The 15,213-nt window shown below is 38.4% G+C and overlaps 1 protein-coding gene across 3 annotated transcripts in view; it reads right to left on the bottom strand.

The window, feature by feature from the left end:
- Nucleotides 1-6,103: 6,103 nt before the first annotated feature.
- The window catches only part of apbb1 (amyloid beta (A4) precursor protein-binding, family B, member 1 (Fe65)), a 91,318-nt gene continuing 82,208 nt past the window's right edge, over nt 6,104-15,213 (bottom strand). For all 3 annotated transcript variants that reach the window (XM_084105210.1, XM_084105211.1, XM_084105212.1), the window contains 2 exons: nt 9,847-10,023; nt 6,104-8,347 (listed from right to left, as the gene is read on the bottom strand). In XM_084105210.1, coding sequence (XP_083961336.1) covers nt 8,186-8,347; nt 9,847-10,023 — 339 coding nt within the window. In that variant the 3' untranslated portion in view covers nt 6,104-8,185. The remainder of the gene's footprint in view (nt 8,348-9,846; nt 10,024-15,213) is intronic.

Here is a 15,213-nt window from a genome sequence, read left to right as displayed (position 1 = left end):
CATTGTATGGATTCACATATTAATTTGCGGGTGTGCAAAATTTGTCCATCACTTCACATTTTTGATATGGGTGTGTGAATGCGTTTTGCACCATATTCACTGCAGCAACTGTAGCAAAAAATGTGAGCGTATGAGTTTCTTCATGTGTGATTCGTAGAATAGGATTTGTGCACCTGCAGTGAAGAATGTGTGAAGGTGTAACGGTTGTGTTGTGTTTGTAGGAGAGGAAAAAAATCTACAAGTTTACAACTCCTAAAAAAAATTTCTCTGTGACTTCAAATTTATTGATACACATGTGTGGGTATGCTCTACAGCTACAAATTCTGCTCTCACATGTGTTCAGTAGTTTTGCACCAAAAAACCCTTCATATTAGTTTATAAGAAACTTTTATAAGAAACTCTGGTTTCGCTAGCTATTTGAGTAAATGAAAACATAATACTTACATTTAAATGTGAATTTGCTGTCCACCACCGAACTCTAGTCTCGGCTGCCTTAAAAAAAAAAAAATGCTGTCGTCACCGGCGTGCAATGACTTATGGGGTAGAATAGGCCACTAAGGACCCGTTTTTGTATCTTTCCTTTCACGGGGAAAGAAGGGTGCATTTGCTGTCGCTTTTAGCCTTCGTCGCGCCGCGATGACGCAACCGGCCTTCGAATACGGCATTCGTAGGATGCAGAACTGAATTGGGACAGCCTTCATCGCGCCGCGGTGACGCAATCGTATGGAGCTTAAAATATGACAATATGATTTGAATTTGAATTGTGTAAATTTGAATTATTTACAAGTGAAATCTAACAAAATTGAATTTTAGGTGGTAGTTTAAATAGTTCTGAATTTGATTTTTTTTAAACGAATATTGAACATTTGAAATTTAACAAATTGAAATGTTTTTATGGCTGAATTTTATAGACATGTATTTTCAAACAGCTAGTTTTTTTGTTCTGAATTCGTATACTGCAAATATTCAGTTTAAAAAAATACAGATTCAAGTTTTCAAGATGAAGAAATTCGGAACTTCAAATTCAGTTTTCTAAAATTCAATCTCAAAAATTCAAGTTCAAAAATTCAGATCTTACAGAAAGTAGGTCACAGGTCATCCACAGGGAAGAGTAAAGGATCTCAGATAAGTCGAACAGAGCATTTTGGCTGCACTGCAGTAGTTTTCTGCCGCAAACGCGGTGGTGGTTCAAGAGAATCCGTGTATCTTTCGTTCAGTCGTTTTTTTATTTAATATTAAGAGTAGAAAAATGAGAAAACAGCTTGAGTATTAGATTTCTAATATTCTAGTAATAATAGTCCGCTGCAGCAGTTGCACGGAGCTTACAAAATACGTGTATTGCAACTATAGGCTACATTTAATTTTCTCATCAAACAACTAGACTAACGAATGGCTCGGTACAACAGAAGAGCCTAGAAAGGGCTTTTTCTCTGTGTAGACCAGCAGTTGGTCTGAATTTGCTATAACCTATAGCCTATTTTCTGGACTGTATAGGCTAAGTCACGTTTTATCATGAAACACGCTGTGATTTATTCCAAAGTGACTCAGGCATATATAATGCATTTAACGTTAAATAATCTAAATGTTGACTTTCAAAAGTAGGTGCGCCAAGAAGGCTATTCTCTGTATTTTGGTTCATTTTTGGTGAGCGCCAGAAAGATCTAAAGAGACCGAGACGCGCTTAAGCAGCTCATCATGTTTTATTTATTTTTCAATGACATGATATTTTGTAGTCATTTTGAATGTACACAAATAAAAATATACATTTTACTGTTTCGGATGATGTCATATTATCTGTATGACTATAAATAACAGAGTATTAAGTTATTTCCCAGCAGTGGAACAAATCCAAGTGATGGCGCTCGCGCATCGCGCTCTCACACAACATAGTATCAGTTCTGGCGTTGCTTCATATCGCAGACTGCTCATTATCAAAATGAAACACAGTCAACCAAACATATAAAAAGTTATTCTGCCTAATTTAATTGGTCTGTTGTACAATATAAAGGGCAAGCTGTGCCGCACACAGTCTTACTTGTTATTCCAAACATTTCCAAAAATGTAGCCTATAGCTACAATACACGCGTTTTGTAAGCTCCGTGCAACTGCTGCAGCGGACTATTACTAGAATATTAGAAATCTAATACTCAAGCTGTTTTCTCATTTTTCTACTCTTAATATTAAATAAAAAAACGACTGAACGAAAGATACACGGATTCTCTTGAACCACCACCGCGTTTGCGGCAGAAAACTACTGCAGTGCAGTCAAAATGCTCTGTTCGACTTATCTGAGATCCTTTACTCTTCCCTGTGGATGACCTGTGACCTACTTTCTGTAAAATCTGAATTTTTTAACTTGAATTTTTGAGATTGAATTTTAGAAAACTGAATTTGAAGTTCCGAATTTCTTCATCTTGAAAACTTGAATCTGTATTTTTTTAAACTGAATATTTGCAGTATACGAATTCAGAACAAAAAAAATAGCTGTTTGACAATACATGTCTATAAAATTCAGCCATAAAAACATTTCAATTTGTTAAATTTCAAATGTTCAATATTCGTTTAAAAAAAATCAAATTCAGAACTATTTAAACTACCACCTAAAATAAAATTTTGTTAGATTTCACTTGTAAATAATTCAAATTTACACAATTCAAATTCAAATCATATTGTCATATTTTAAGCTCCATACAATCGGCCTTCAAAAGCGACCTTCCAAGGATGCGGCCTTTGAATTGGGACGTCCTTATCGGCCTTCAAATACGGCCTTCGGAGGATGCAGCCATCACCATTGGGACACAGCTAGTGTGTTTGTCAAACACATTTGCAGCAGCAAAGAAAGCTAAAGTGAAACGAGATCAGGGGTCTCATTTATAAAGCGTGCGTACGCACAAAACAGGGCTGGAAACGTACGTACGCCAGTTCCCACGCAAAGGTTGTGATCTATAAAAAAAAAAAAAACTTGACGGGAGAATGTGCGCACCTTTAAGCAAACTTTGAGCCGTGCGTACGCACATTCTGGAGACAAAGGGAATTGGCGACACCGATGGTGAGCTGGAGTTAAGTGTCTTTTTGGTCACTTTTAGACAGAAAATCTAAAGAAAATTAAACTATACAGAAAGATAATACAAATATAATTTCACTCACCAAGCCTGTCACTTGAAGCAAATATCCATCCCTTCTTAAATGTCCGCGCCAGCGAGCGCGTTGGGCCGTTTAGTGAATCTGACGCAAATAACAGTTTAAATAAATAAAATAGTGATTTAAACTATGTTTTACTTCTGATATAAACATTTAGATTAAATATGCCATTCAAATGAATGGAGTTAAGCACTTAAACGTGAAATCATTACTGAGAAGTTACAACATTTTTATATTCAAATTCAGTCAATAGAAATATTTGTTGTGGATGCGGTGTTTTTGAACACTTTTCCTCTGGCATGCTGTTTTAATGTTTTAACCACAGAGATGATTGCTTATGATAATACCAGATTGTCTGAGAAAATAGTTTCGTGCAAATAATGCCCAAGGCCTATCTGTTTCCATTAAAAATATAAATCAATTAAAAATAAAAGGAAAAGATTGAGAAAAACTTTCTCTGAAATGTATTTTACACTTTTTGTGTAATTTATATTTGATTTATGTATTCAAAAACAAGGCAAGGAAAGGCAATCTACTTGATTTTTATTAATGTAATGTGTCTTGTACCGTTAAACGTTATCACGTGGATGAATAATCATATGCAAATGATATGCAGATGAGGATCTGCATAGTAAAACTAGGCGTTGTAAGCTCCATATATGGTTATTTCGGGGTGGAGACGCATGTGCGCACAATCTTCCGCTGACTGGGATTTATAAAGTGAATTCTGCGCAGGTTCTGGCGTACGAACGGTTTTATAAATTGAATATTTTTTTTGCGTACGCCATTTTTGGCTTTCGGGCGCACGTACACTTTTAGTAAGGTTCCTACGCACAGTTTTATAAATGAGACCCCAGGTGATGATGGTTACCTGTTGATGGTTTTATAATCATCATGAAATAACCTGTTTCACTGACGTCTTTGGAATATAACAATTGTGTTGATCCATTAATATTTTCACATCACAAACCCTGTGCTACTGCAGCATGAGATCTAGCAATATTATAACAGTCAGTTTAAATCTTTTAACAAACATGAGATAAAAAATAAGCTTATGCTGACACACACATATCAACAATCAGCATATGAATCTCAACAATGGTGACAATCACAAATATTTAGATAAACAGATCAATTCAGAACATCACTGAAAAGCTACTAATTCACAACAAAAACAACAGCAAAATATAAAAGCAAATATTTAGAATTAAACAAAATAATAGGACAATTCAGCTGCATAATTTATTCATGTTGCAATGCATGCTGGGAGTTTTGTACTATGCCAGTACCCAGCATGCATTGCAGCAAGGTACTTTTGATTGTCACCATTGTTGAGATCCATACGGTGATTGGTGATGTCTGTGTGTGTCAGATTAAACTGACTTTTTCGTGCTCAACCAGACGAACCAAGACTGCATGGTGTTGGATTTGCAGTCAGAAACTCTCTGAAATCGTCAGTCGAACCGCCAGCAAAAGGTATAGCCCGTATCCTCTCCCTTTGCCTCTCAACCTCCCAGTGGACATCCTGAGTGTCTATGCTATGGAATCATATCTGTGACACCATCTTAAATTCTGCCATGGACACCTTCGGGACGGGAAGAAAGAGAGGCAGAACCCAAATTGGTTTGAAGCAGGAATCCTGGAACTTGAGCCAGTTATCGCAGCCAAGAGAGCAGCTCTGATCAGCTACAAAAGGGAGCCATCAGAGAAGCTCTCACAGCTCTCAGGAAAGCCAGAAATGATGCCAAAAGGATTGCTCGACGCTGCACCAACAACTACTGGTTGAATCTTTGTCAGTGCATCCAACTCCGAGCTGACTGTGGTAACATCCGCGCCATGTATGACGGCATGAAGAAGGCCTTCGGCCCAAGCGTTACCAAGGTCCCACCCCTAAAGTCCTCCTCGGGAGACATTATAACAGATCGGGGTAAACAGATGGAGAGATGGGTGGAACTCTATGGAAGAGAAAACATCATCACTACCTCAGCAGTCGAGAACACCAACCTCCTGCCCGTCATGGACGAACTAGACACTCCCCCTACTATGGAAGAACTTCGTAAGGCCATCGACTCTCTAGCCTGCAACAAAGCACCAGGCAGCGATGGTATTCCTCCAGAGGTCATCAAGGCTGGGAAGAAGACCATTCTTCTTCACCATTTGCATGAGCTCTTGTTGCAGTGCTGGGAAGAAGGAACAGTGCCCCAGGACATGCGTGACGCCACCATCATCACTCTCTATAAAAACAAAGGAGACCGTAGTGACTGTAACAACTACCGTGGAATATCACTTCTCAGTATAGTTGGGAAAGCCTTTGCCCGGGTAGTACTAGTCAGGTTACAGGCACTAGCAGAGCGCGTATATCCTGAAGCTCAGTGTGGATTCAGAGCAGGGAGATCAACAGTTGACATGATCTTCTCGCTGAGGCAGCTACAAGAGAAATGTTGTGAGCAGAGGCGACCATTGTTCATCACCTTTATCGACTTGACTAAGGCAATCGATCTGGTCAGCCGGAAAGGCCTCTTCACAACCGATTGTTTGCATGCTTTTTTTAAGCAAGTCCAACTAATTAGATTTTACAGTGTAGCATGTACAGAGTGAACAGCAACAGTTTGTTTCTAAAAGCTACAAAATATGTGGAAGACTGAACCGATGCAAGACTCATATGCCTAATATTAATATTCTGGAATAGCAACAGTAAATGCATTTATAAGTATGTTTCTATAATCTATCGCTTCGATAATTCAAAGGTATAATCGGACACAATGACAATGCAGTAATTATTACAGTGAAAGCAAAAGTAAAGTTTTATTATAAATAATAATAGTTTTTATTTGGGGTTAGTTTTTTTTCACATGAAACAATCATTCCCCCCTCCCCCTCCTCAAAAATCCTAAGTGCTTTACACCCCTGGCTTTAACAACTGCCTTAGTATTTTAATTAAACTGTGCAGATAAGCGTTAAATGTATTTTCAGTTTTTTATTTCATCCAGTCACATATGTATCTATATAACATTACATTTACATTTTAAGAAATCAGTCAACTCTCCCTAAAAATGTAATGGTTAAAACATTCTACATTAGTGTTTACAGGATTCTACACAAGGGTCTACGCAAGCGTTTACAGGACTGATCCTTCAATTTTCTGAGTATCATAGCTAAAACTTGCCTTGATTTGAAAAGCAAAATGTACTTGAGGCATTTCTACCAGGTTACCAATCAGTGAAGATTTATGCATAAAGTAACATTTCCTTGTTTTATAAGAAACAGCTTGTGATTTTATAGCTGTGCTTTGGCACACAAACTACCTTTCATGATATTTAAGTGGAAAGAATTACATTTTCTTTGTTACCAGTTCTCAATGTAACGCAGAATATATGCTGAGAATGTACGCTTATTCTACAATAAAGTCTTTTAGTGTTAACAAAAGCAGCGCATTTTAAGCATCAAGATTACATCATCTAGACTTACACACAAAATGTTAGAGTAAAAAGGGCCAAGATGAAGCATTCAGATACACAAATCAGATTGAACACTCAAGTGCATTCAAACATTTATCTTTAACAACAGGTGTAACTGGACATGAAAATGAGCCTGAAAACAGATGAAAAACGGAGCTGTCTGGCACTATTAGTGTATTAAAGTCAGTATGTACATGTACATCTACAATTAACACAACATGATATTAATGAATTCTTACACATTCTTAAAAGTTTAAGACATTGCAATATGTTACAAATGTGTATTTGAAAGAAATAATATTTAGATTTAGCAGGACCACTATGGTTGCAAAGCATTTAAGATATATTTCCAAAGATTGTTTCCAATACACAACATGTAAATTATGCAGATAATCAGACTTCCAATATACACTTTTTTGAAATTGTGAGAAGGAACTATTTCAGTGACGGTAGAAACTGGACCAGGACAAATGCAGAGAGCACCTCTAGAGAAGCAGTGTATGTCACACACTCTGTCAAACACACTACGCTTATGTTTGGACTGAGCAGTTTTGATCATTTGATCCAGATGAAGCCATCCAACACAACAAACACATAAGGGGAAAACATTACATAAAACTACAAGATAATTTAAAAAAGCAGGCTTTCTAATGAGCAAATCCACTTTGGAAGACTAGGATATGTTAATGCTATTTCATTACACATAATAAAGTAGTCAAATTCACAAACCAACAGAGTGGGTAAATGTAAAGTAGTGTGTAATATAATTTAATTGAGTTAATTTGTTACAAAAATCTATATCAGCAAAGAAATTATGGAAATTAAAAGGCTTTGTAACTTGCAGTCAGTGAGGCAAGTCAAATAAAATGTGAAACTGCACCTTTTTTTCCATAAAGTGAAAGATATGATGTCAAATGTTGTTTCAACACTGACATTTAAAAAAAAAAATCTTGTTTTCCACAGAAGAAAGAAAGGCATACAGGTTTAGAACGTCAAAAATAGCCATTTTAAGGGTGAACGACGAGGTCTGGGTTTGCTATTGATTCAGTCGTGGTTCTGTCCCTGTGTTGAGGTTGGGAAAGAATCAATTCTTTAGGAGAAAAAAAAAGAAGAAAAAAAGAAAAAGAAAAAGGAAAAGCAGTCAAGCTAGCACAAGATGTTTCACAACACAGAGCCACAGGAAGAACAACAAATAATAAATAAGCACATTGCATAGTGTATAAGCTCATTTTAGTGTTTTGTGATAGCATGCGTAATGTTTAGTGCCTTTAGGTTGAGTAGTTCACATAACATCCACTACATTGAAAATCCAATCTTGGTAAGTCACATTCATACCCCGTGCTGCTAAATCACTTTTACAGTACATCCGCTAATGTAAACAAACGTGGAAAAAGCAAATGAAAATGTAGTGTGTGATAATGTAATATCTATGAATGTAACTTGTGTGCCTCTCGCTCATATTGCGCACTAACTGCAGGAGGACATGAAGTGACATGAACAACCCTCTACTTTTAGGCCCATAAAAACACAATGAAACACACAAGGAAGAATGTGCAGTGAGCACTGCTGAGAGACTGTTCCCCTTCTCAGGGTGTCTGAGACCCAGATCTTTTGAAGCTACCCAGCAGACTCTGCACACCCTTCTTCACGCTGGAGCCGACCCGGCGGGCCACAGAATCAGCAGGAGGACCAGGCAGACAAGAGCCACTGCTGGGAGGCCGAGCGTCCAAACACTTCTGATACCTCAGCTGGAAATCATGGAAGATATCGTTTAGAACATTTTAGAAGAACAGCAACCTATTCCAACTTAAACTAGTTATTAGATTATACACACTCTGTACAGCTGTGGCCAAAAGTATTGGCAGTGACATAAATGTTGTGTTTCCTGCTTATTTTGTGTTTGCCACTTCAGTATTTGTGGTGTTGATTCACATTATTTGTAGATTATTGTGCAGAGTGATCAGATGCATTTTAAATAATTTCAAAATGCTTCATTGGCAAAAAAGAAAAGAGGGAACTTTATCACAAAAATGCAAATTTCACCATGTTTTGGCCCTGACATAAAAGACCAGCTAGATGAAGGTGAACACCAATACCCAGCACATTCTACGGAGACCCTTAAAGGACATGGTGATGGAAAAAAAAACATAAGATGGGTGGAAAAAATATATCTCAATGCTTTTGTGTTCTCTTGCAATTATATAGTTGGGTATTTATATTGTATATAATGTGCGGGCATCAGGGAGCCGTTATAAACATGCGGGGTATTGAAATAGCTTTTGAATGTGTGCTCACTTTTCACTTTCATGTTCGAATTCGCGATCACGCATGTGTATGATTTTTATGATTTTTTTACTAGATAAGATATTTGTCAATGATGCATGGAGCAGAGCAGATGCTTTCAGTTTATAATTGAAGTGTCTGTTGCCCAACTGAACTAAACGTTTTTTATTTCTATAAAAAAATAAAAAATAAATAAAAATAAGCCGACAGTGGGGGGGGGGGGGGTAGAGTAATGTAATGTAACCGACTACCGCAGTAAACCTAACTATGCTAGGGCTCCGTAGATGGCATTCTTCATTTTCCATGCCGTTCAGAATAAGGTATTCGTTTACACTACCATCTAACATCATTTCACTAATCATATTACCAGCACATGAGTAGTATCATTCAGAAATCACTCGATCATTCTGAATCGATTAGAAGAGCAAACTGATTGATCTAAAAGGAGGGAAGAAGTACTTCCAATCATTGTCTTCGCAGTGGTTCCCTCCACAGAAAGGTGTGCAGTCATCATCACTATGCATTAAATGGCCTGCAAGTACAAGGATTGGATATTTTCTCTGAATAACAGTCCAGAGAAGAAATACAGTGGCGAGCAGGACCAGGCAGAGTGCCGTTGGAGAATGGAGCGAGGCCGGTGGCGTGATTGCTGATGAGCCACACCTGCACGACTTGGAATATACAGCAAAAATCATATGGACTAATTTATGACTCTGTTATGGAGCATCACAGAACATGCAGGTAAAAAGGCACACAATTTTTAATCATAACTTGTAAATTTATATTGTGGCGATCTTAGCAAAAATATCACTTGCAAATTAATTTTTTGGAACGTTTTAATCGCAGCCTGGAGCCCTGCATTGTGTGCTACACCATGAACTATCTGCATCTCTGTATCTATTTGATTTTGATCAAATTCTGTGTTGAATGTGTGCTGTAGATGATTAACTAGACATAAGCTTACCATGCAGGCAGCCTGTACGGCCTCACTTAGACTGGCTGCGTTAGGATCACACCAGAACATGTGACAGATGAAGTCTCCAGGTCCCTCTGCCATGATGAATGCAAACGTGTGCACATCCTTCCCGACTCCCATGAACGACAGGAAACGCACACGACACTCAGAAAGAACTTCCTCGGACTGTGTTGGTGACATTGAGAGGTGTAATATCAGTGAAGTGACTCATCTAAGCAGATTGTTACAATACAGCATTACGTATTTGTGACCGTCACAGTACAGTTGAAGTCAGAATTATTGGCACCCCTGGTAAATATGATTAAAGATGGCTGTAAAAATAATTCTGCATTATTTATCCTTTGGATCTTTCAATATATTTTTAATTTTTTTTTTATCCCAAAAATCTAACCTTTCATTTAAGTAAAAAAATTAGAAGTGGGGAGGAAATCACATTATGAAATAAATGTTTTTCTCCAAAACACATCAGCCACAATTATTGGCACCCCTAGAAATTTTAAAAATATAATAAGAAAAAAAAACCCTCTGAAGTATATTCCCATTAATATTTACATTCTTTAGCACATCAGGGTGACTAGGAACATGAAATTGTCTAGCTATGACTTAATAGTATAAATATGGAAACTAAAAAAAAAAAAATGCACAAAATTAAAATTCCCTTAATCATAAAACTAATTCTGATGTGCAGCAAAAGATTGTTGAGCTTCACAAAATAGAAAGTGGCTATAAGAAAATAGCTAAAGCATTGAAAATCCTCATTTCCACCATCAGGGCAATAATTAAGAAGTTCCAATCAACTAAAGATGTTATGAATCTGCCCGGAAGAGGACAATATATCGTCCTAATGCAAGAGTTTGAGAATCCAAGGATCACAGATTGAGAATTAGTTAAGTCTTGGGGTCAGAAAGCCTAAAAATTTTTTTTTTAATTCATACAACCACTACATCACCACATGTTGTTTGGGAGAGTTTCAAGAAAACTGGAACTTTAAAAGGTAATGGATTCTATGGTCAGATAAAAAAAAAGAAAAAAAATATAGCTGCGAGCAGCGATTGCGGGCCCAAGCCGGTGGCACCGCCACCCTGGTGCCTTTAGTTACACTAAAGCCACCGGGGTGGCGGTGTCACCGGCTTGGGCCCTCCATCGCTGCTCGCAGCTATATTTATATATATATATATATATATATATGCCAGTTGGTGGCGCTATAACTTTGACTCACAATAGTTACATCCATCTGATCGGCCTCTTACCACGAACACACTGCAAGTTTCATCAAGATCAGTTAACGTATGCAGAAGTTATGTTACTTCGTGTTTATCTTTTCTCGCCATTGTTTCCTCGCCACGGCCAAACCGTTCGAGATATCAAAAATCCGTCCGCAATTTATCATCCTCAATGTCTTGACTTCATGCTGACCGAGTTTGGAGGCGATTGGATGAATTCTCTAGGATGAGTACATCAAATTCCACAGCATGCGTTTTTCAAACAACCCATAATAGCCGACTTCCTGTTGGGCGGAGCTAATAACTTAGAGTGCGGAAATTGTTCGGCCGGATGAGATCTATATGTGTACCGAGTTTCATATTAATTCATGCAAGCGTGTTTGATATATGGACCAAGTTTTCAGACCGTGTCCAAGGGGGCGCTGTTGAGGCCCCCTGCCACGCCCGGGTACCAGCTTCAGCCTGGCTCTGATGACCGTGGGTTCTGACCTGTGTGGAAAGTTTCAAGAGTTTTTGAGCACGTTAAGGGCCCCAAAAGCCCCTGAAACCTTGAAAAACAAAGATTAAATGGAATAGACAAATCCCCCCCACACACACACACAGACACACAGAGAGAGAGAGAGAGAAAATTCTCCAGAAAATCCACATTCAAACCAAAATATCTGACTTCCTGTGGGTCTGAGGTAATGACTGTAAATTAGAAAGTTGTCCTGCTTGATGAGAACAATACACCTACCAAGTTTTGTGATTCTAGGAAAAACTAAGCCCCCATTTTTGACTAAAGGTGGCGCTACTGAGCCATTCCACCACGCCCGTTTCTGAAACTTTGCACATGTCTACTGTATAATAAATGTGATGTGTCTGTCGAGTTTCATGCATTTTCAAGCATGTGAAGAGTCTCAAAAGCATCCAAAAAGAATATTAAAGTTTGATGCGTTGCCACGGCAACTATATCTAAGATATCAATAATCCTTTCACAGGTCTACATCTGCCGTGTGTCTACATTATACACATAAAGTTTTAAGCAAATCGGGTAAAAATAAGAGAGTGATTTCAAAGCATTTTGAAAGTGACACACTTCCTGTTGCCAGTTGGTGGCGCTATAACTTTGACTCACAAAGGTCACATCCATGTGATCGGCCTCTTACAACGAACACACTGCTGAAGTTTCAGCAAGATCAGTTAATGTATGCAGAAGTTATAACACACTTCCTGTGTCCCATTATTCGTTAATAGCGCAATTTAAGCAGTCTAAATCGTTTTTATAAGTGTTGAAGTGGTGTTTACGACAATCGCACTGATACAGCAAGATGAATAACAACAAAGCGGCAGTAAATGCCCCACCAATAACGAGAACCAGTTTAGCTAGCAAGTTAGCCACGATGGCTAGTGCAGGGAAGTCTGAAGAAGCTCTTCCAGATAATGACGGTGTCTCCATGAGCCAGCTAGTAACGGAGCTAACAAAGCACCGAGCTTCGATAAAAGAGGACATCTCAGCTCTGATCCAAGAGTCGATGGCGCCGCTTCAGGCATCGGTAAATGCTTTAACGGAGACTTTGGCAAGTTTCCAGTCCCGCTTGTGTGCTACAGAGACACTCGCGGGCGATAACTTCGCTGCACTGGCTGTGGCCGAAACAACTATCAAAACTCTGAAACAGCAAAACGCGACACTTCTGGATCGAGGTGATGATTTGGAAAACCGGTCGCGGAGAGCAAATCTCAGGATCTTAAACGTCCCGGAGAACAGCGAGAAAGGCCAATCCACAATAGAGTTCGTGTCCGAGATGTTAATGGAAGTCATGGGTCCCGAAGTTTTTGAAAAACCTCCTGAATTGGAACGAGCACATCGATCTTTGGGGCCAAAACCACAGGAAGGTCGGCATCCCCGCCCACTGGTTGTACGTTTCACAGATTCCAGGAGAAGGAAAAAGAAGCGCTAAGATGGGCCAAACAACATGAGGCAACGTATAAGGACTCTACTTTGAGGATCTATCCTGACATCTCCGCCGATCTCGTCAGAAAACGCGCCGCTTTTAAAAACGTCAAACAGTTGCTGTATCAGAAGGATGTACGATTCCAGTTGCTTCATCCAGCACGACTACAAGCTTGTTTTGAGGACGAAACACTGCTTTTCAATACGCCTGATGAAGCTCAGCAGTTCCACGATCAGCGGATTGCCAGACGTGAATAAACCTTGATATTATGGCAGCAATATTAAGAATTAGAGAAGAGACATGTTGACTAGGTAGGCCTAAAAACACTACAAAGATTGGAAAACTTACATCTCAGCACAATCTTTCTAAGTGCACTTTTTGTTTTAGGGTTGCAATGCCCTATTTTCACAATTCATTTATTAGGCCTAGGTCATAGATCCTACATTTGATATCAGGTGATAGGTCTGTTTTAGGTCTATTACATAATGCACTTTATTTAGCTGTGCTAGTTAACAGGTTATTCAGTAGTAGTAATGATGATGAACAACTTTACCGCTGATTGGCCCGCAATGTAGTAAATGTTATCTATATTATTATTATTACTATTATTATTGTTTTGTTACATTCACATTTTTTGTTAATTATTACTCCGTGTCTGGTAATGGTACCTGTAGTCCGCTTATACACTTATTGTTAGGCTTGATTTTACATTTAATGCGTACGTTTTTCTGGTTAGCTACATTATGTCGGGAGCTCTGGGATATAACGGAAAAAGATATGGACTTGGATCATCGGGAGTTGAGAGATAGTTGTGAGCTGTGGTTTGTCTTTGTTCAACAGACAAATCCAGAATGTATTATAGTTTGGTTGGGTTTGTCAAAATGTACCATTTGCCATTTTTTTTTCTTTTTTTTTTTTCTGCATTTTCTATGGGACGTCAGCCACAGACAGAAGATACATCTTTATGGGGGTATACGATATTTGGGCACACAGACAACTATTGATAAATAATGGTAGACACTGGTAATAAAGTTACAAGTACTGGAGGGTCAGCTGTGCGGTTTGTTAGTTGGAATGTTAGAGGTTTAAACGGACCAGTGAAAAGAACTCGCATATTTACGCATTTGAAGAGATTAAATACAGAAATAGCCTTTCTACAGGAAACACACCTACGTACTGAAGATCATAACCGACTGAGGAAAACTTGGGTCGGCCAGGTCTACCACTCCAGTTTTAACCATAGGGCTAGGGGTGCAGCAATCATTATTCACAAAAGAATACAGTTTACTGCATCTGGAACGATCTCAGATCCCCAAGGGCGGTACATTATTGTATCAGGTCATCTCTTCAATATTCCAGTAGTCTTGGTTAGTGTTTACGCACCCAATTGGGATGATGTTAACTTTGTTAAAAAAAAAAACATTTCCTTGTTACCAGATTTAAACACTTACATCTTATATTCGGTGGAGATATGAATTGTGTGATGGATACAACTATGGATCGTTCCAACCCTAAAACGGTACCCCTTTTAAAAATGTATCAGACTCTTGCTGGTTATATGACACAAATTGGCTGTGTGGATCCATGGAGGTTTTTATTTCCTGATAAAAAAGAATTTTCTTGCTTTTCACTTGTCCACCATGACTTATTCAAGGATAGATTATTTTTTTTACTGATAAAAGGCTTATCCCCTCAATAGAAAAGGTAGAATACTCTGCTATTGTTGAATCAGACCATGCCCCCGTTATTCTTGATATTTGTTTTTCTTATAATTACCCATCGCAGCCTGTGTGGAGACTGAACACAACTTTACTTTCAGATGCAACCTTTTGCCAATTCATATCTAGCGAGATTGACAACTTTCTACTGACGAATAAAACAGACTCTATATCACCATCATTATTATGGGAGACATTCAAGGTTGCAATAAGGGGAGAAATAATATCGTACTCTGCCTCAACGTAATAAAGTAAAGAAACAAACACAGGAGAAACTTATTGAATAGATACAGAAAACTGATCACCAATATGCTATGGCTCCAACACCAGAACTACATAGAGAAAAACTGAGCCTTAAGACAAGATATTATTTATTAATGACAGAAAAAACAGAGCGTGATCTGGTTTTTGCCCGTGCTAGGTTTTATGAACATGGAGAAAAGGCAGGTCGTCTTCTCGCCCAACAGTTAAAGATTAAAT

This window comes from Abramis brama (genome assembly GCF_963993115.1).
Source record: "Abramis brama genome assembly, chromosome: 25".
Lineage (NCBI taxonomy): Eukaryota > Metazoa > Chordata > Actinopteri > Cypriniformes > Leuciscidae > Abramis > Abramis brama.
Note: the sequence above shows the minus strand (reverse complement) of the source record. Positions and strands in the feature narration are given on the sequence as shown.